The sequence below is a fragment of the Mauremys mutica genome, chromosome 9 (genome assembly GCF_020497125.1).
Source record: "Mauremys mutica isolate MM-2020 ecotype Southern chromosome 9, ASM2049712v1, whole genome shotgun sequence".
In the NCBI taxonomy this organism is placed as follows: Eukaryota; Metazoa; Chordata; order Testudines; family Geoemydidae; genus Mauremys; species Mauremys mutica.
Window position 1 is genome coordinate 4,396,587 of NC_059080.1, and position 20,304 is coordinate 4,416,890.

The 20,304-nt window shown below is 45.7% G+C and overlaps 1 protein-coding gene across 2 annotated transcripts in view; it reads right to left on the reverse strand.

Annotated features, from left to right (window-relative positions):
- Window positions 1–20,304, reverse strand: part of GPC3 (glypican 3) — a 267,204-nt gene that overhangs the window by 97,453 nt on the left and 149,447 nt on the right. For both annotated transcript variants that reach the window (XM_045031070.1, XM_045031071.1), the window contains exon 4: window positions 2,907–3,040. In XM_045031070.1, the coding sequence (XP_044887005.1) occupies window positions 2,907–3,040 (134 nt within the window). The remainder of the gene's footprint in view (window positions 1–2,906; window positions 3,041–20,304) is intronic.

Sequence of the window (20,304 nt, forward strand, 5' to 3'; positions counted from 1 at the left end):
AATTTTTCTAACTCTGGTCAGGTGGTTTAGTCTCTGTTACATCCCTAGCCCTAGACTTACCCTTCTGGAGACAGAGATGGACCAAAGACTTGCAACATTTCCAGTGGGATGGATTTTCTTACCTACCTGGGTTTCCCTCATTCTTTACCTTTTCCGTCTCCCCTTTCTTTTCACTTCTTTCCCACACTATTCAGTTCCACAGAACCATAAAAATGTAGGGCTGGAAGGGACCTCAAAATTTCATCTAGTCCAGCCCCTTGTGCTGAGACAGGACCAAGTAAACCTAGACCATCCCTGACACCCTTGGAAGCCTATTCCAGAACCTAAGTACCCTTTTGGCCAGAAAGCTTTTCCCCCGATATCTATTCTATATCTCCCTTCCTGCAGATTAAGCAAGGGACACCGGAACAGGGGGGCCATGTGACTCCATCACATTTTACCTGTCTTAAGGGTGAGCAACAGGGAAGGGGGTGGAGAAGAGCGAGAAGGGGGGTGGGGCTCAAGGGGAAGGAGTGGAACAGGGGGTGGGGACACAATTTAGGCATCAGTGGCCTCCCACTTCTAGGGAGCTTCTGGCGCTCCTGGATTAAACCCATAATCCTTGTACTACCTTCAGGGAATATGGAGAACAATTGATCACCCTCCTCTTTATGAGGGCCGTTAGCATGTTTGAAGACACTTCTCACATTTCTTCTCGGTTTTATTTTCTCAAAACTAAACATGCCTCACAGGTCAGGTTTGCTAAAACTTTTATCAGGTTTGTTGCTCTTCTTTGGCACATAATAGTCTAATGTCCTGGGGGCTGGAATACTTTGTTTTATGCTGGCTGTTATGCAGAAGGTCTAACGATAATAATAATATAATAATAAACGAGATCATCTGGTGGTCCTTTCTGGCCTTAAATTATACAACTCCCACTAATTTGTCCACATCTTTCATAAATCATGACACCCAGAACTGGACACAGAATTCCAGCCAAGGCCTCACCAGTACTGAGCTGGGTGGGACAATTACATCCCATTTCTTACATATGATGCTCCTTTTAATACACCTCAGAATGATATTCGCCTTCTTCACAATTGCCTCACATTGTTGTCTCATATTCAATTTGAAATCCACTATAATCCCCAGTTCCTTTTCTGTAATACTACTGCTCAGCCACTTACTCCACATTTTGTAGTTGTTCATTTGATTTTTCCGTCCTAAGTGAAGTACATTGCACTAGTCTTTATTGAATTTCATCTTGTTGATTTCAGACCAATTCTCCAATTTGTCAAGGTTGTCTTGAATTCTAATCTTGTTCTCCAAAGTGTTTACAATCCCTCCCAGTTTGGTGTAATCTGGAAATTTTATAAGCATACTCTCCACTCCATTATCTAAGTCATTAATTAAAATATTGAATAGTACTGGACCCAAGAGAGATCCCTGCAGGACCCCACTACTTACATCTTTCCAGTTTGACAGCAAACCATTGATAATTATTCTTTGAGTATGGTTTTCAACCAGTTGTGCACTGACCTTATAATAATTTCATCTAGACCTCATTTCCCTAGGTTGCTTGTGAGACTGTCTCATGGGACTCTGTCAAAAGCCTTACTAAAATCAAGATATATCACATCTACTGCTTCCCTCTACCCACTAGGCCAGTAATCCTGTCAAAGGAGGAATTAGGTTGGTCTGACATGATTTGTTCTTGACAGATCCATGTTGGCTATTCCTTATCACCTGGTTATCCTCTAGGTGCTTATAGACAGAGTGTTTGATCATTTGTTCCAGAATCTTTCATCCCTCCTTCCTTTTCGTTTCCCCTCTTGTGTAACCAGGACAATTTCTCATCTTGTAGCCGTCAATTTCCTACGAGGTCCTGTCCTGAAAGCAGCTCCCATCGTGTTATTGTAAACCGAGGGAGCGTTAGGTATCAGATCCAGCAGGAAGAGCACTGGAAGGAATGACGTTTTATGTCGGCTGAAGCTGCAAGTGATCCTCTCCTCACAGCAGGAGGATGGGAAACATCAGTGGCAAAGTGGAGGAGAGAAACACTTCCAATGTCAGTATGTACAGGCTCGCTTAAAGCCCTACGTACGCTGCAGTGGGTTTCACCAAATCCCATACTCTTCAAATGACAATAATGCATCACTTCCAGGGCCTGTGCAGTCTGCTGACACAGGAAGATAATGGAGGAACAGAGATGCTTATAACACACTTACAAGCAGTCTCCTCTCAGTCCACCCTGGTGAGGCCCGACTGAAAGCACAATGAGAATTTGGCCCCGTAAATATTTACGGGTGACTTTGTCCATGTCACCTTTGAGCGTTTCCATGTTTACAAAAAAAATCAAATTTTCTCATTTCTTTTCTGCAGCTGTTCTTTTATTTAAATAAACAAGCGCGCACGCACGCTCCTAGTCTGCTTTAAAAATCAATGAGAGAGAAAAGAGTTTTTCCCCTTCGTACCAATATGATCCCACTAAATTACAGCTTATATTTACTGAGTTAAACCTAGCTGGAATAAGTGCTGGGTGCCATGCTATGAACACAGACGCCTGCTCTGATTTTCAAACGCTTAGAAACTGCTGTGAACATTCCTTGATGTTTTAAAGGTGTTGGATAAAAAAAAATCCCTCCATACTACAAGGTTGGAAACCTTGTGTGCCACGCTTCAGGCTAAGGTTAACATCTGCCTTGGCAACCTTTAAAAACAGCGTTTCATACAGCCCCCTGGAATATCAAAGATGGGAATCAAGAGACAGTTTTATGCTTAAAAGAAAAACACATTGACATTTATACAATTGCCGTGAAAACATGTAACCCTCACCCACATGGGTATATTTCAGAGTTTTACATCAGAGTAGTTTCCTGACTCATAAACACAGCAGCCAGGTATACTCAGAGTCAAAACGGTCTCACCTTCTCCGGCTGGACAGGGTTTCCTCGTGTCCTGGGTGAGCCACCTTCCGTACTTTCTTGTCAATGAAAAGGTCTTCAGGATCATGAGCTGATCTATACTGTCTTTGTTGAGAATGGCCACAGAATTTGCTAATCTGAAAAAGCAACACAAAAGCATGATGAACTAATGTGCAGCATGCAACACGCTAGAACCAAAAGGCTAAGAGATGGACTTTCCACCACACGGATACTTTTTTGAAAAATACCATAATAAAGATACAGGGTAAAATTTTCAAAAGCGCCTTGGTGACTTGGGAGCCAAAGTCACATTTACAAAGTGACATGGGAGTCAATAAAGAGTTAGGTGCCTAAATACCTTTACAAATCTGGGCCTGTCTCACACTTGTGAAAATCAGATGTAGGCTCCCAAGTCACTTACGTGTTTTTGAAATTTTCACCTATTGCATCACCCCAGAGGAATTTGTGGGGGCAACTTGTACAGCAAAAGAACTTGGAGCAGAATAACTCAAATATGTCGACCAATTTCTTCCACTGGGGAGGCTGGACTCAACCTATTCCTGGTTCTCACACAGTAACAAAGGCTTTTTCTCAAACGATGAATGAGCTTGAAGGGAAAAGTCGAAGAATTGTGCGTTTTGTGCCTCTCTACGGAAGTTCCTGGTCAGACATATAAAGCTCCGCTTTCCAAGAGCAAGGTGTTTTTACTGACCTTTCCTGGCCAGATCCTCAGCCGGTATAACTCAGTATTAAAGCCAACAGAGGTATGCTGAGGATCTGGCCCTTTGAGGGCTAATTTTTTTAAATTAGTTCATCTGGACAGCACTCCAATCTTGCAAATACGTTTTGCTCCAAGACTGAAACAAGCTCATAAAAGAGAATTGTAAAGATCACAGAGTATAAGGATACCAGCCTTGTGGGATCGAAGGCAATGCGCAGAGAGCAATCACCTGTCAAAACCCTGAGCTGTAAGCTTTTTCTGGCAGAATTCCACACTGACAGGTTAAATATTCTCTGTGTTATCAGCCGTGGTGCTTCAGAAGTTCCTCTGCACTTTCTTTGTTGAAAGTCAGAGCAAAAAAAGATACAGATATCAGGGCAGAGTTAAAGAAGAACTAAACATTTCTGGTTGTCAACCCCTTTAAAAAGACGAAGATCATTTTGTTTTCCTGTCACAATCGGTAGACACCTATGCCCCCTTTGATCGTTTCACCTCTGTGTGGAAGGACTGGGCTTCCCTGAAAGCTCACTTATGCCCTCAAAGCAGAGTTTGAGTGGGTTCTGAGAGGGAAAGTGTGGACGCTCTGGACAGCCCTAGCCAGACGAGGGCATGCACAAGCCAACGGGCTTGTTACCAGAGCTGAGGGAACACCGCAGAGTTTCCCCACAAACATTCACTCCGCTTGAAGAAATGAATTCACTGTGGCTGTGCTCGCTTGTTACTCACAGAACACCCCTGGAAAGCACACCTACAGCTTGCGCTCTTAGGCATTGACACCAGAAATCCTCTATTTTATATGGGATCAGCGCAGCAGAGGGTGAAGGGCCCCCAGCATCCACCCTGGCTCACGCAATGGACGTTACAGTATTGTCAATCTGAAGCATTCAACAATCACAAGTCAGGCTCCAAATAAAACATGAGATTGGCTTAAAAATCCTGAGATTAAAAAAATACATTTCAGCTTCTGTTTACTAGTCTTCTGGTTTGAGAGCCTTTAAGATTCATGCTTTTAAGCAATCCCCTTCAGAAATTAGGGACAGAAACGTTCATTTATTAACAAATAAAAAATAGGCAGAAATTGGCATGTAATCACTAGACTCTGGGAGGTGGGACTTTAAGTACAGCACCAAATAGTGCAAGACTCGTGACAAACCAATGAGTTATCTGACTCATTTAGTCACAGTGTTGTTAATAATCTGCCTGCAGATTTTGCAAGTAGTACAGATTTCATGCTAACTTTGCGGGGATGCGACAATGGAAAGTTTCAACTTAAAACTATTCTACAGCCAACCACTGAATCTTAGGAACCACAGAGCCACAATGCCTAATTTTAGCCTGTTGCTGCCTATGGGACAGAATTATAGTATGGAAGATGTGGCCAGAAATAACTAAAGACGAAAACCACAGAACAGCATCTGCTGCTCTTTGACTGCTTGGTTTCCAGGCGGCCATAAGCTTGACTTGTTTGATAATGAAGACCTGTCCACCAATGCAAGAAGACACTAGCTGAAGACAATAAATCTGGAGAGAGAACGGGTTTCACGTGTGACAGACTGACTGCAGCAGTTTGGACTGGGTTGAATACTTTAAAAAATTATTTTGTAAAAGATAAAAAAAGAGACAAGCAAATCACATAGACTAGAAGAGTTTATGACAGGTACATGTGCTGGTTCTTTGAATTTGTCAGCCTCTGGTGATAGAAATTTCTGTAGCATGATCAGCAGTAAAACTCTACAGTACCACTGCAGACTAAAAGGTGGGACATCTCCACTTCCCTGATGTAACTGCATATACATCAACTTCCCAGTGTCTGAAGTAGCCACTGAGTGAGGGTTTTCCCTCACATCAACATACAACCTGAAGCCCTGATTCTGCCACCTGATTCCCCTGCACCTCTGCAGTCACACCAAATTCCATGGAACAGGGGTCTGAGATCAGAGCTCAGTTTGTATTTCATATGCTGACCAATATGAACAGTTGGTACCATAAATACATTAAACAATGCAGCTGCAGCCAAATAATCCCGCACAAACTTTTGTGTTAACATCACAAATCAGCTCATCAGACATTGATTTGGTAACTGAGCAAGTAGCAAGAAAAGAAAGTCAGGTGCCTCACATGGTCTCAAGTAGAGCTGGGGAGGGCATGATTTTCCCATCCCAGGAAAAGTTGAGATTTTGAAAAAAAATTTCCCCCAATCAGACCCAGGATGAAAAGTTGAAATCTCAAAGATTTACATGAACTGATCATTCGGAAAAAAATTCCAATCAGGTCGATTAAAACGTCTTTTCAACATTTTGCTTCCATTTTGATTTTTTACCTTTTTTAGTATAAATTAATTAAATTTCAAAATGAAAAGTCATTTAAAATTGAAAAATGAAACTTTGGTTTGAAAACGTCAATACAGGATGTTTGGACAATTAGAAACTTTTTCCCCCGCCCCCAAACATTTTTCTAATCGGGAGATGACTTGAAACTGACCCTTTCTTAGGAACCATTTCGGTTTCCACAAATCGACATCCCTCCCCAGTTCTCCCCTCAAGCAAGCAGCTACTCTCGTCACTCGCTAAGCACAGAACCAGCTTCCCTGCAGCTGTGTGCATTCTGCGGTGTAGATCCTCCCGTCAGAGCACAGACTGCTGTAAAACAGCACCTACGGAGATCTGTTCCTCAGCCCTCTGTGGGAGAATGACAGGACAGTAATAGATTGCTTTCCTATTCCAATTTCATTTAGCCCTGACCCAGTGTTTTCCTTGTTTACATCAGCGGACTTGCCTCTCAATCATAACGTGTTACTTATTGTGCAAGAGTTCCCCAGGTTCATTCATGGAGACAACATGCTGACTTCATTGATTTTGTGACCCCCGTTCTCCAGGCCTTCCCTAGCCAGCGGCTCCTGAGAGGGTGACACTGGGTGAATATCACTCAAGTTCAGATTGTGTTAGCACTTAAACGATTAGCAAATCCTGTTTCCAAGGGCAGCTGGGGGCCTGCAGTTAGGCTCTTAAATCTATAGTTTTAGGACTGCCTAATTTATCTTCACACTGCAGTGAACTAAGCTAGCCCGCTAAACTACCAGTTAGCAACAAGCTCGAGGCTAAAAGCACACCCACTGCCTGGTGCTACCGCCATCTGATGAGTAAGGGGGAGAAGAGATTAATTCCATTCTATTACATCCTACTTTTCCTTTGGTAAATAAATTAGTAATGTCACCTCTTTCATTATCAAGAGCAGCACAGTTTGTTTGCCCAGGCTGCAATACAATAACGAGCAAGAGATAAACCGCCCAGGAACGTCATGAGCCTGGACTCTTAACTGTTGGTTTAAGACATGCTGCCGCGGGTGCCTTTTCTGCAGCTCTTGCTCCCATTTCTGACGTCGTTCTTTCCACAGCTGCTGTTGCTCTTGGGGCATTGCTTCTTTGGTCCTTAACATTTTCCTATTTTCACTTCATTGCTCTTTGAGCTGCTTCCTTTCCAGCCTTGCCAAGTCCCACATGCTCAAAAATAATGTGTGAGCCCCTCAGGAAATCGTGAGACTGGCTTAAAAATCATGGTGGGTTTTTTAAAAAGTAATGCATTTGGGGCCTTTTTATGTGTCTTCTGGATTTTGAGCCTTTTGGGTTCACATTTTCAAGTTTTTCTCTATAAGCATGAAGGCTAAAAACAATTTTTAAAAAGCTGAGATTCTCACATAATCACATGACTCCAGGAGATGGGGCTTTATGAAAGCAATCAAATATTAGAAGACTTACAATAAAATAACAAGCTAGCCATTCTGGCAGCCCTCCCTCTCTCCTCTTTTATGCACTGTGTATATTTCCCTGCAGAGCCACATGCAGAACAAGCATTTAAAAAAAACAGTTATTTTGCTCAACAGCAGCAGGCAGAAAAGTGAAAGAAGGGGACAACACGGATATACTGTCATACCAGTGCCTGTGTAATGCACTGTGGTACATAATTTAACACAATATGGAAGATCCACCGCTATCCCTGCACCGACAGTAAGGGATTTAAAGCAAAGAAGAGGAGCAGGGAAAGGTCAGGTATTTTAAGCAGTCATTTGTGAGGACTTAACTTTGATTTTTCACTGACACTGTGCAATTCCTTCTCCTTTTGCAGCTCTGTTCTTTAAGTCCATGAACACTATTGATCCTGGCATGAGTAAGGCTGGATCAAGGACTTGATAAACACACGCTGAAGCATAATGAAGGGGGGTGGTGCCAATGGCATCATCATCCAGGAAGGCACTTCAAAGAAAGAAGGGGGCAGGCACCTGCAGGTCTCTTAGGCTTTATCTACATTGGGGTTGTTCTGCATGAGCAAAGCTACCTTCATATAACTGCACTGCGGCAAACCTCGAGTGTACATGTGCTGCACTGGGGTGAAACCTATTACGGGGCAGCTCGTGCATAGGAGTACCAGTGGAAACCCTAGTTAGAAAGTGAGGTAAACTACATCAGTGCAGTGGGTTTACACTAGAGGTTTGCACAGCAGCAGATACACCAGAGCGCGGGGGTAGTGGGGAATCAAATCCTAAACACCAGTGTAGACAAAGCCTGAGTACAGCTGCATGCCTCAAGTTAACACTTCTCCTTAGGGCTTCTCTACCCAGAGACACTGAGCATAGCAAGCCAGGATGTGAACCTGCAGCTCACTAGCTCGCCACGTGCTAACCAGCCGGGTGGACCCTGCTACCACATACTAAAAGTTCCCTAGTGCACTTTGGACTTTGACATACTGCTGTCTGGCACTTTCAGCGTATAGAAGCGGGATCCACACAGCCAGTAAGAGTGTAGCAGGCTAGCGCACTATAGACTCACTCCCCAGTGTGCCGTGCACTAAGTTGGGGAAGAGCCAACGTGGCTTTTGTAAAGGGAAATCATGCCTCGCCAATCTGTTAGAGGGTGTCAATAAGCATGTGGACACGGCTGATCCAGTTGATATAGTGTACTTGGACTTTCAGATACCAGAGGCTCTTGGGCAAATTGGGATGAGAGGGAAGGTTCTCTCATGGATCAGTTACTCATTAAGAGACAAAAAAGAAAAGGGTAGGAATCCATGGTCAAGGATCTGTAGTGGGACCGGTACCATTCAACATATTCATAAATGATCTGGAAAAGGGGGTAAACAGTGAGATGGCAGAGTTTGAAGACGATAAAAATTACTCAAGATAGTTAAGCCTAAAGCTGACTGCGAAGATTTACAAAGGGGTCTCACTAAACTGCGTAACTGGGCAACAAAAGGGCAGATAAAATTTAGTGTTGATACATATCAGGTAAGACACACTGGGAAAAAAATATCCCAACTCTATATACAAAATGATGGGGTCTAAATGAGCTGATACCACTCGAGAAAGAGATCCTGGAGTCACTGTGGATAGTTCTCTGAAAACATCCATGCAATGTGCAGTAGCAGTCAAAAAGGGTATCATAATATTAGGAACCATTAGGAAATGGATAGAAAATATGGTATGCCCACATCTTGAATAGTGCATGCACTTCTGGTCACCTCATCTCAAAAAGATGTATTAGAATTGGAAAACATACAGGGAAGGTCACCAAAAATGATCACGGGTTTGGAACAGCTTCCACATGAGGAGAGATTATAAAGATGGGGCCTGTTCACTTAGAAAAGAGACAGACTCAGGGGAACAGAGGTTTATAAAATCATGAGTGGTGGGGAGAAAGTGAACAGGGAAGTGTTATTTACCCCTTCACATAACACAAGAACCAGGGGCCACACAATGAAATTAACAGGCAGCAGGTTTAAAATAAACATATGGAAGTATTTCTTCCTATAATAGCCAGTCAACCTGTGCAACTCGTTGCCAGGGGATGTTGCGAAGGCCAAAAGCGTAAGTGAGTTCAAAAAAGAATGAGATAAGTTCATGGAGGATAAGGCCATCAATGGCTATTAGCTAAGATGGTCAGAGACACACCCCATGCTCAAGGTGTCCTTAAGCCCCTGACTGCCAGGAGCCAGGACTGGATCACTCAATAATTGCCCTGTTCTGTTCATTCCCTCGGAAGGGTCTGGCCCTGGCCACCGTCAGAAAACAGAATACTTGGCTACATGGACCACTGGTCTGACACCAGACATCTCAAGTATCCCTGCAGATAAGTTCTACGAACAAGTGGCAGAGCAAGCTGAATTTGAATGTTCTGTTCCCCTCCTGTCGACATTAAGGAAAATGCAAACTAGTACAGCAGAAAACTTCTTTACAAGTATTTGCAGAGAGAGGGGCCACTTTTTGTGAAACCTGAGTAAAGGAGGATAGTGCCAGTCATGGCTGCATACAAATGGGGTCTTTTTTTGGAAAACTAGCTCTACCATGGACTGTGAGCCTCACTGGATCTGGTCACTTCCCAAACATTCTCGTCCCTTGTCTTCACTGCTGTGCAGTGTGCTGGGTACCCATCAGCTACTGCAGGGGTCGGTAACCTTTCAGAAGTGCTGTGCCGAGTCTTCATTTATTCACTCTAATTTAAGGTTTCCTGTGCCAGTCACACATTTTAATGTTTTAGAAGGTCTCTTTCTATATGTTTATAATATATTAACTAAACTATTGTTGTATGTAAAGTAAATAAGGTTTTTAAAATGTTTAAGAAGCTTCATTTAAAATTAAATTAAAATGCAGAGACACCCCCGGACCGGTGGCCAGGACCTGGGCAGTGTGAGTGCCACTGAAAATCAGCTCCCGTGCTTCCTTCGGCACTTGTACCATAGGTTGCCTACCCCTGAGCTACTGACCTCCCCCTCTGAGGAACCCCTGCACTTCCCTGGCTGCAATGCTTTGGGGTTCATCCCAGAACAGCAAGCGGTTGTGTCACCATGCACCCTGGGAGCCACTGTGCTGTGCAGCTTTGGCAAAGAGCCTGATGCCAACAGCCTGCTCACAGCACCCTGACTTCACCCTGGCTTCCACCAGCCTGGTAACACCAGCATCCTCCGAGTCCTGAGTTCTTCCCCAAAACACGTTTCTCTGCAGTGGTCAAGCCCCTCTTACCATAGTACCCACAAAAACTTACCAAGTTTGCTGTTCCTTTCAATAGACATTACACAGCAGTTTATTAACTCAGCTGGGGTTGAACAACCCTCACCTTCAATCAAAGCAACGAGCTGGTTTGCGGTAAAATTAAAACACGTTTATTAACAAAGGGATACAGGTATTCGTGATACCAAGTAAAAGGAATACGGACAGAAATGATTACAAACAAACAAAAGAAAAAACACTCCTCTAAAGGCTGGTCTACAATGAAAACTTACCTCAGCATTGCTACGTCTCACAGGGGTGTGAAAAATCCACCTAGCCACACTGTTGACAGCACTAGGTCGACGGAAGATTTTCCATAGACCTAGCTATTGCCTCTCAGGGAGACGGATTAACTACAGTGATGGAACAACCTCTCCCGTTGGTGTGGTGAATGTCCACACTGACACAGTGCAGCTCTATAGCTTTTTAAGCGTAGACGTAGTCTCAGACTCAAACTCAACTTACCAAACTACATTCTTTTGTTCAGAGACGTTTCTCTCACCTGTATTCAGTTTCCAGAGACTTTCAACCCCCTTTGTTGAAAGGTTCCAGATTTCTCAGATGTACAAGAGCTCTGGCCTCTTGTATCTGCCCAGAAATGCATTGTGTTCTGGATCCAGGCATCATCAATACAGTAATGGATTGTTGACTAACTTCCAGGGGCAGAATCTTTATTTCTGCTGATAGGGCTTGATTCAAAGTCCACTGAATTCAGTGGAAAGACTCCCATTGACTTCAATCAGCTCTGGATTGGTCCCATAGTACATGACCACAGAGAACCCAGCTTGACTTTCAGATCACAGGACATGTCAAGAGCTGGTAGTTTAGGGAGGCGAGGGGGGGAGTCTTCTTACTCATAAACCAAGCACATTTGATAAGGAAATCATTGCAAAACAATGCACGTGTAACTCCTAAAGCCATTGAGAGATTCGCTTTAGAGACTATAAGTGCATTTTAAAAGTAATTTTCTAGAAGCTATTTTTTAAAAAAATAATCAACTTTCCCCTGGAATTGAAATGAGTGGGTTGTTAGATGTTTGATGTTTTACCTTTTTATTCAGACCACGAGTTTCACTTTGCTCTAAAGAATAACTTGCAACATTTGACCTTTGCTTAAACTTTACATGGAGTTTCCATTTGTCTTCTGTATGAATTTCTGTTGGTTATAAATTCTTTTCCATGAAGGTACAGGGTTTTATTCCTCAAGGGAATGGCCTCATTTTTAAAGATTACCTCCTGCAATCTTCTCTGTTCTCAAGTTCACATATGTCATTTTATACCGATTTCTGAGTTTCTTCTGGGAGAAACTGCACATTAAAATGAAAAGCAATTAACCATTGTAACTGATCTGAATACAGTATCTTGAAGGATGATTTGATAGAGAATTCTGCTACACACATAACTGGCTGGCACAGACCTCAAGAAAAATGTGCTGTATTTATAGAACTGGATTCATTGCCCTCAGACTACTGTTTATTTTCTTGCTGTTAGAAATCCAATTTTGTCAGAAGTCCAAAGGATTTCAATAAAACAAGAGCTCTTCCCTCGCCTCCCCCCGGTTTTAGCGAGCTACTTTATTAAATGTTAGATGTATTATTAGCATTATAAACACAAAACAAGTATGTTCCTGATGTTTAAAGTTACCATCAAAGTGAACCTGAAGTCTATTACTCAAACGCTGCTATAGAAATCAGATTAATTAAACTCCAAATGTCTTAAAACAAAATATAACATTGAAATTACGTGGCACAGAACATAAACTTTTTAATAGTAGTAACCAAGCACATTTAACATTTCTACAGGTGTAATAAAAATGCTAATATATGTTAATGTTTAGTCTGTGGTTAATGTTTTGTCTTGTTAATTTCCCCAGAGCTTTTATTACTGATTTAAATCTACCATACTACTCAAGTGATTGCATTGCTCTCCACAAACTGCATGGCACGCTCTCAAACGAATACTGATTAACAGAAGTGAATAAACACTAGGGCTAACGTTCATATTATATGCTTGTAATCATTATATATATTTTGTCATGAAGATGAGGTAGGCAGATGTTCCCCAGTCTTCCCCCCTTGACAGAAAATACAATTATGGGCATAAAAATGAATGTATAATGCTTTATTTTAAGAAGCACATCATTATTAACTAATCATTGTTCTTCTCGCACTGAGTACTAGAGCAGAAGGAACAAACTGAGGAGGATAATCCAAATGTCGTCTTCTACAAACGTGTCACTGGAATTCCCCATTAATTGACTCTCAAATGTTATTAACAAACTTCAGTGCACTGCAACTGCAGTGATTCAGACATCACTGCACAGATTACATAAGAAACAGTAGCCTAAACATTGGACACAGAATCAGGAATCAGAGGAAGTGACCTCGTCTTCACGCCTAGGAATAAATGTTCAATAATACATTGGGTTTCAATAATGCAACACTAACCATGTCAAATGCATGGAAACACGAATGCTTCGAATAACACAGCTTCTGTCATGCCACCTCACACAGTGACTCCTAATACATGCTACCAACACGTGCTACAGCAAGTCAGTGGCGATCACAGAGATGGGACTAGGTTACCCTGTAGATCATCAACACAGCTTTAAAACCTCCTACAGACTGAAGTGGGCCTAGACGGGTACTTAATGGGAGGAAATATTACCGTGCAATTCGTGTTTATATAGCACCCTTCATGCAAAGTAGACACTTTGCAGCTAGCCAGAGAAAACAGGCGGCGGGGGGGGGGGGGGGCGGAATAGAAAGCAAAGAGGTTTTAAGAGAGGAGGGACTCAGCAGGAGAGGAAAAGATGTTCTTCCCAAATGGAGCAGCTTGAAGGCAATCACATTTTTATTGCATTTATTAGGCTAGTGCCTAGGGACGCCCAACAAAGAATAGAGCCCCATTGTGCCACATACTGTACAAAAAAGCCCCTGCTGATGGTCCATCTTTTCCCTGGCAAAGTGGGACTATCCTGCAAACAGCATGGGGAGCTTTCGGATCTACCCCTCTCTCCTTCCGGAGGAGATTTCATAGGCAGCTCCAGGGAAGCAGTTCAGGGAGTTTCTAGGTTAGTTTCCCCCCCATACACACACAGGTTATGCTACAAGAATGTGACCCTTCTCCTTTGAAGCCATTTTATTAGTGATTTCAGTGGGTGCCGGATCAGTCCCTGAGCAAGCAGGAGCTAGTCTAGGGGTGGGCAAACTTTTGGCCTGAGGGCCACATCAGGTTTCTGAAATTGGATGGACCGTGAGTTAGGGGAGGCTGTGCCGCCCCAAACAGCCAGGCGTGGCCTGCCCCCCTCATCTACCCTCCCTACTTCTTGCCCCATGATGGCTCCCCCTGGACTCCTGCCCCATCCACACACACCCCTGCACTCTGTCTCCTGACCACCCCCGGACCCCCCGCCCCTGACTGCCTCCCTTGCCCCATCCAACCCCTCCTCTCATTCCTGACGGCCCCCCCGGGACCCCTGCCTCCATTCAATCCTCCTGTTCCCCACCCTCTGACTGCGCCGACCCCTATCCACACCCCCGCCCCCTGACCACCACCCTGAACTCCCCTGTCCTCTATCCAAGCCCCCTGCCCCCTTACCGCACTGCCTGGAGCACCGGTGGCTAACGGCACTACAGCTTCGCTGCCCAGAGCACCAGGACAGGCAGCTGCACCGCCCGGCTGGAGCCAGCCACGCCACCCGCAGCACAGAGCACCGGGACAGGCAGCTGCACCGCCCGGCTGGAGCCAGCCACGCCACCCGCAGCACAGAGCACCGGGACAGGCAGCTGCACCGCCCGGCTGGAGCCAGCCACGCCACCCGCAGCACAGAGCACCGGGACAGGCAGCTGCACCGCCCGGCTGGAGCCAGCCACGCCACCCGCAGCACAGAGCACCGGGACAGGCCAGGCTCTGCAGCTGGGCTGCCCGGCAAGAACTTGCAGCCCCACCGCCCAGAGCCTTGCGCCGGCGGCGCAGTGAGCTCAGGCTGCGGGGGAGGTGGAACAGAAGAGCCCCACCCAAGCCCCTCATCCCTGGCCCCACCCCAGAGCCTTGGTGCCCCCAGCCAGAGCCCTCATCCTCCCTGCACTCCAACCCTCTGCCCCAGCACTGAGCCCCCTCCTGAACCCCTCGCCCCCACACCTCAACCCTCTGCTCTAGCCCTGAGCCCCCTCCCACAGCCCAAACCCCTCATCTCCAGCCCCACCCCACAGCCCTCCCCCTCCCCCACTCCACACATTGTGCAATATAGGGAAACTGTTGTACGCTTACTGTTTCCAGTCCATTTTTACATTATTAAAATATATATATATCGGCTTACGGAGGGGGTGGGGGAGAGACTTGGACCTGTTCTAGGCACCACCAAAAATTACACAAACCTGCCACCCCTGTGTATGCGGTTAGCACAGCAAGCAAGGGCACGGGTTGGGTAACACTCAGTGCCTGTTAATTTGACAGCTAATGAGAAAGGCTTTAGTTCCTCAAGCGTAAGAAATGGGCCGCTCTGCACTTATCCTGCCATGCTGCCCAGATTCGACTGCTCATTAGGCTACTGCATATATTTGCATGACAATAGCACTGACATCAGAGAAAGAAACAAAAGGTTAACTGCATTAAGCATATGATAGAATCACTCTATTCCGGTGCCTATTTAAGGAAGCAAATTCAGTGAGTCAAAAAAGCAGCGGAGCACACAAGGGACTTCTTAAGGGTTTTGAAAACCTGTGCTAGCCTGTTGAAGCCAGATATCTTTGCTTCCACTGAATCAGGTCTTGAATAACTACGGTAGGTGTATAAAGAGATTCCATTTCCACTCCTGCCGGAGTTATGCTTCTCCTTAAGAGAAACTACAGCTCCCCTGGGAGAGTCTCAAATCCTTACTTTCCGCTCTGCCGCCCCTATCAAGACTGAAACCCCTAAACTCCCCTTGATTTCTGTGACCCACGTCTACACCGAGCTTAGATTCTAACGGACTCCTAGACTGACCTGGTTCTCCTACTGCAGTCAGAGGATGGACTTTTGTTCCCAGGGACTGTGACCTCATTTTGAGTCAAACTTTTTGGTTTTTTTTAAATGTCTTTGATGGAAACAAGATTTTTCTTCTTTTTCATGTCTGCAGCATTCAGGGTTTAATGAAGGGAGAAAGCGACTGTGTGTTTTAAGAGAAGGCCAGCTGAGACTTCTGCTTATTATGCTAAACTCGGCTTATTTAATCGCTGTCTTCTCTTCCCAACCACTTCCCAAGGAGGTGCGACCTAGGGCAGGGCTCTCTGAGGTCCCCCCCCCGATGGGCTATAAAAACTCCAGGGCCAAGCGGGGCTGGGGGCTCGGGGCAGGAGCCTTGGGCACAGATGTAATTTGATGTCTATTGGGGGGCAGTCCCTGCGGCCCAGGGAGGGAGCGTCACCTCCAGCCCCTGACTCGCTTCAGCAGGCCACCCACCTGCCTGCACCCAAAACTATAACTCAGAGGTTAGGTGAGAATTTCAAAAAGTGTGAAGGCAGCTTAGGGCGCAGGGCGGGGGTAACTAGGGGCTGTGTGCAGGCAGGGGGTAGCTCAGGGTGCAGGCAGGGGGTAGCTGGGGCTGTGTGCAGGCAGGGGGTAGCTCAGGGTGCAGGTAGGGGGTAGCTGGGGCTGTGTGCAGGCAGGGGGTAGCTCAGGGTGCAGGTAGGGGGTAGCTGGGGCTGTGTGCAGGCAGGGGGTAGCTCAGGGTGCAGGCAGGGGGTAGCTGGGGCTGTGTGCAGGCAGGGGGTAGCTCAGGGTGCAGGCAGGGGGTAGCTGGGGCTGTGTGCAGGCAGGGGGTAGCTCAGGGGGCAGGGAGGGGGTAGATCTGGCCTGTGTGGGGGCAGGGGGTAGCTCAGGGGGCAGGCAGGGGGTAGCTGGGGCTGTGTGGGGGCAGGGGGTAGCTGGGGCTGTGTGGGGGCAGGGGGTAGCTCAGGGGGCAGGGAGGGGGTAGCTGGGGCTGTGTGGGGGCAGGGGGTAGCTCAGGGGGCAGGCAGGGGGTAGCTGGGGCTGTGTGGGGGCAGGGGGTAGCTCAGGGGGTCAGGGGGCAGGGAGAGGGTAGCTGGGGCTGTGTGGGGGCAGGGGGTAGCTCAGGGTGCAGGTAGGGGGTAGCTGGGGCTATGAACAGACAGGGGTAGCTCAGGGGGCAGGCAGGGGGTAGCTGGGGCTGTGTGGGGGCAGGGGGTAGCTCAGAGTGCAGGTAGGGGGTAGCTGGGGCTATGCACAGACAGGGGTAGCTCAGGGGGCAGGCAGGGGGTAGCTGGGGCTGTGTGGGGGCAGGGGGTAGCTCAGGGTGCAGGTAGGGGGTAGCTGGGGCTATGCACAGACAGGGGTAGCTCAGGGGGCAGGCAGGGGGTAGCTGGGGCTGTGTGCAGGCAGGGGGTAGCTCAGAGTGCAGGCAGGGGGGTAGCTCAGGGTGCAGGGAGGGGGTAGCTGGGGCTGTGTGCAGGCAGGGGGTAGCTCAGAGTGCAGGGAGGGCATTGCTCAGGGTGTACGGAGAGCGGTATTAGGGGCTGGGAGGGCCCTTCTGCAGTCCCTGTTCCAGAGGGGTCTGCCAGCCACGGAGCCAGGTCTACCCACCCGGGCGGCTCTTACCAGCTGCCTCTGTGGGAGCAAAAAGGGGCTGGGACTCGGGAACTAAGTGCTACGATGACACAAATACATAATAATAATGGTGAAGAGCAACTCAAGAGTGTGAACGAGATCTCACCATTTCTCCAGGGCTCCGTGTCACTGCTGGCCGGATCACACGGAGAGCTTGCCTCTAAGAGACTTTTAATTCCTGGGGTTTTCTTGTCCTGTGGAGTTTACATATTTGAGCAACAGCTGGTCAGGGCAGAGGGCAGTGAGAGATTGCCTCCCTCTCTATTCTATCTTTGTAAGTCTTTTCCTTTGGGGGGGGAAGGGAGGCACCTTTTCAATGTTTTAGATCCATTATGGATGCTCCTACACCGGTTTATGGTTGAATTCTATGTAGAGAGACTATGATACAAATGAAGTGGTTGATGGGCTTGAAGATACCTCCCCCCTAGCCAGCTCTTACAATGGCATTGCTAGCCTTACCATAGCTGGTGTACCAGAGCTCCTGGAGTCAGGTTATGGGAGAATTTCTGCTTTCATATAAAAAATAAATAAATTCCTAGTCTTCCTGGTAGCAGAGAAAGGCACAAAACCAAGATCCAAGTGCACCCTGAAGGCTCAACACTCAGGAGGCAAAAGAAAAAGAGTCTACACTTTATTCTAATTTTTTTTTTAAATCTCATTTTAAGCCACTCTCATAGTTTTTGGGAGCCTGACTCCTCGTTTTTGAGCATTTGGAGCTGGGAATCCTGGTGCCTGTCCAGATGACTCCTGTTTGCCTAATAAATCATCCTCATACTTAGCACTACACAGCACTTTCCATCTGTGGATCTCAAACAACTTTACAAAGGGGGAGGAGCAGCTTGGTTCTTATTTTACAGTTGCGGAAACAGACACAGAAGCAGAATGATTTGTTCATGGTCATTCAATAACTGCCAGTTTAATTTCCTGCCGTCTATTCCACGTTTTGTCCACGTACTCAGGCACACTAGTTTAAATTTATGCTCATTGCCTCGCCTCTGCTAATATGATAAAAAAATTCTTCACAATAAATAATTTCATTCCAGTCCAGTCTGTTTTTTCCTATGATGTAGGTTGAAAAATAATATTTCCACTATCGCATCACAGCTTATTGCAGGACAAATGCATGCATTTCATCTTGGCCTGACAAACCAGTTGTTCAGAGGAGATCTGCTCGCAGGAATAAAAGTTCACAGCATTGATAATCATTGCAAACAATATATTATGCTGTAAATGCAATTAAAAGCGAGACATTTGAAGTCACAGTCTATTTCCTATAGTGCTTTTGCATTTTGTCACTGCCCGCTTTAATATCAAAATGTTGATATTTCATTTCTCAGGGCTGGGAGCACTTGGCAAATTATGCAGCCAGTGACCCACCTGGTTATTCCTGTATTTATCACAGGCAGCTCCTGAAATTAGTATTTTAGACCTGCATTCAGGAAAGCACTTGAGTATGTGTGTAACTTTAAGCACGTGATTAAATATCCTTTTGAAATAGGAACATTTTTCTGAACTGGGGCTCCTTATTACAATATTCCCATTTTACTGTACACTGACCGTATACAAGATTTAAGCCAATCAAAACAATGATATTTTGTGTCTTACCTTTTTTCACTTTTGCCTGACAGATTGCAACAGAATGAAGACAAGATGTGGGATTAAGAGGCAGATGTGGAAAAAGAGGGACATGGGGATTTACTGTAACTGGGTGGAAAGAGGGCAGATTTATATTTACACAGATTTCAAAGATGGGTAGGGGACGTAGTTGGGTGTCTAAAGCTGCAGATCCCCTAGTTTTGAGTATCTCAGCCTATGTTCTTAAAATTATCAGTAAAATAATCCACTTGTTCTGAAATGTGGACATGGAGTAATGAAATCAATCTCCTGCGAGGACGTGAAATGTTTTCGATAGCTGTACTGCTAGTTACAGTAAGAAAAGCACCCCTTTGGAAGAAGGTATACCTACCCCTACCTCAACAGTCAGAGAAGCACAGCAGGAAATTCACCTAAGGGATTACTGGAGAAGTATCCCAAAATAACCTTCTGCTTTTCCACTTGCTGCCTGGTACTAAATTAGAGCATACAAAGTAAACACGACCAGACAATTATCCCTTTGCCCATGGGTAATTCAGCACATGGTGCAAGTACAGCCCCTGTTAGACATGGTTGTGGAGCAACATATTTCAGACATCAGAGGGACAGAACACTAGGTCTCCAAACCTTTCAGCCCAGGTCCACCAAAGTATTTAGGCTCCTCGTTTCCATTTAAATCAATGGAATTTAGGGACTTCAAAACCTTTGAGGATCAGGGCCTTCCTGACTTCTGTCTCACAGCAGGAAGCTAAAGGAGAGGAAGCTCGTCACAGGAGCTGAGATCAGACCTCCTCCATGCAGAGAAGATAGCTAGGGTGGGAGGCAAAGAGGTAGGATGAGAAGGCTGCAGTCTCACATAGGGGCAGGGGTGTCTCGCAGTGGTTGTGAGGACTTCGGGGCAGGAGGGTCTGCTCCTTCTGGTGGGAGAAAAAGCAAGGAAAGAGACACAGGAGACAAGTTAGCTATGAGTGAGTTTGTTACCAGTGGTGGTTTCCTTTGCACATCTTTTGTGCATTTCTAGTATTGTATCATCATCTAGGTGCCTAGGGCTTTACGGGAGCAGTTTATAAATTAATCAGCCGTATTTTCGCGCTAAAGAGGAGTATATTCCTAGCAGTTTAAATTAAAGAGGAAAAGAAGATCTCTGTCATCTCATTCCATTCTGAAAGGTGAGCCAGACGTCTGGAAATGGGGTATGAGAGGTCATTAAACAGCAGTGTCAACACAGTCACACAATCTGCTCTGGCTGGTCTGTGTTCATTAGCTCCAACACTTCCTCTCTGCTCCTCCATACAACGAGTATGGGAGATTTAATGATTCCAGAAGAAATACACTTTTAAACAACTAAATTACTTCATGGCTTTTTTCTTTTTAAACCAGATGGATCCAGTTTTGGAAGCATGAGGCCACTCTAACAATGTAGCTAACAGTTATCTTTTGTACACTC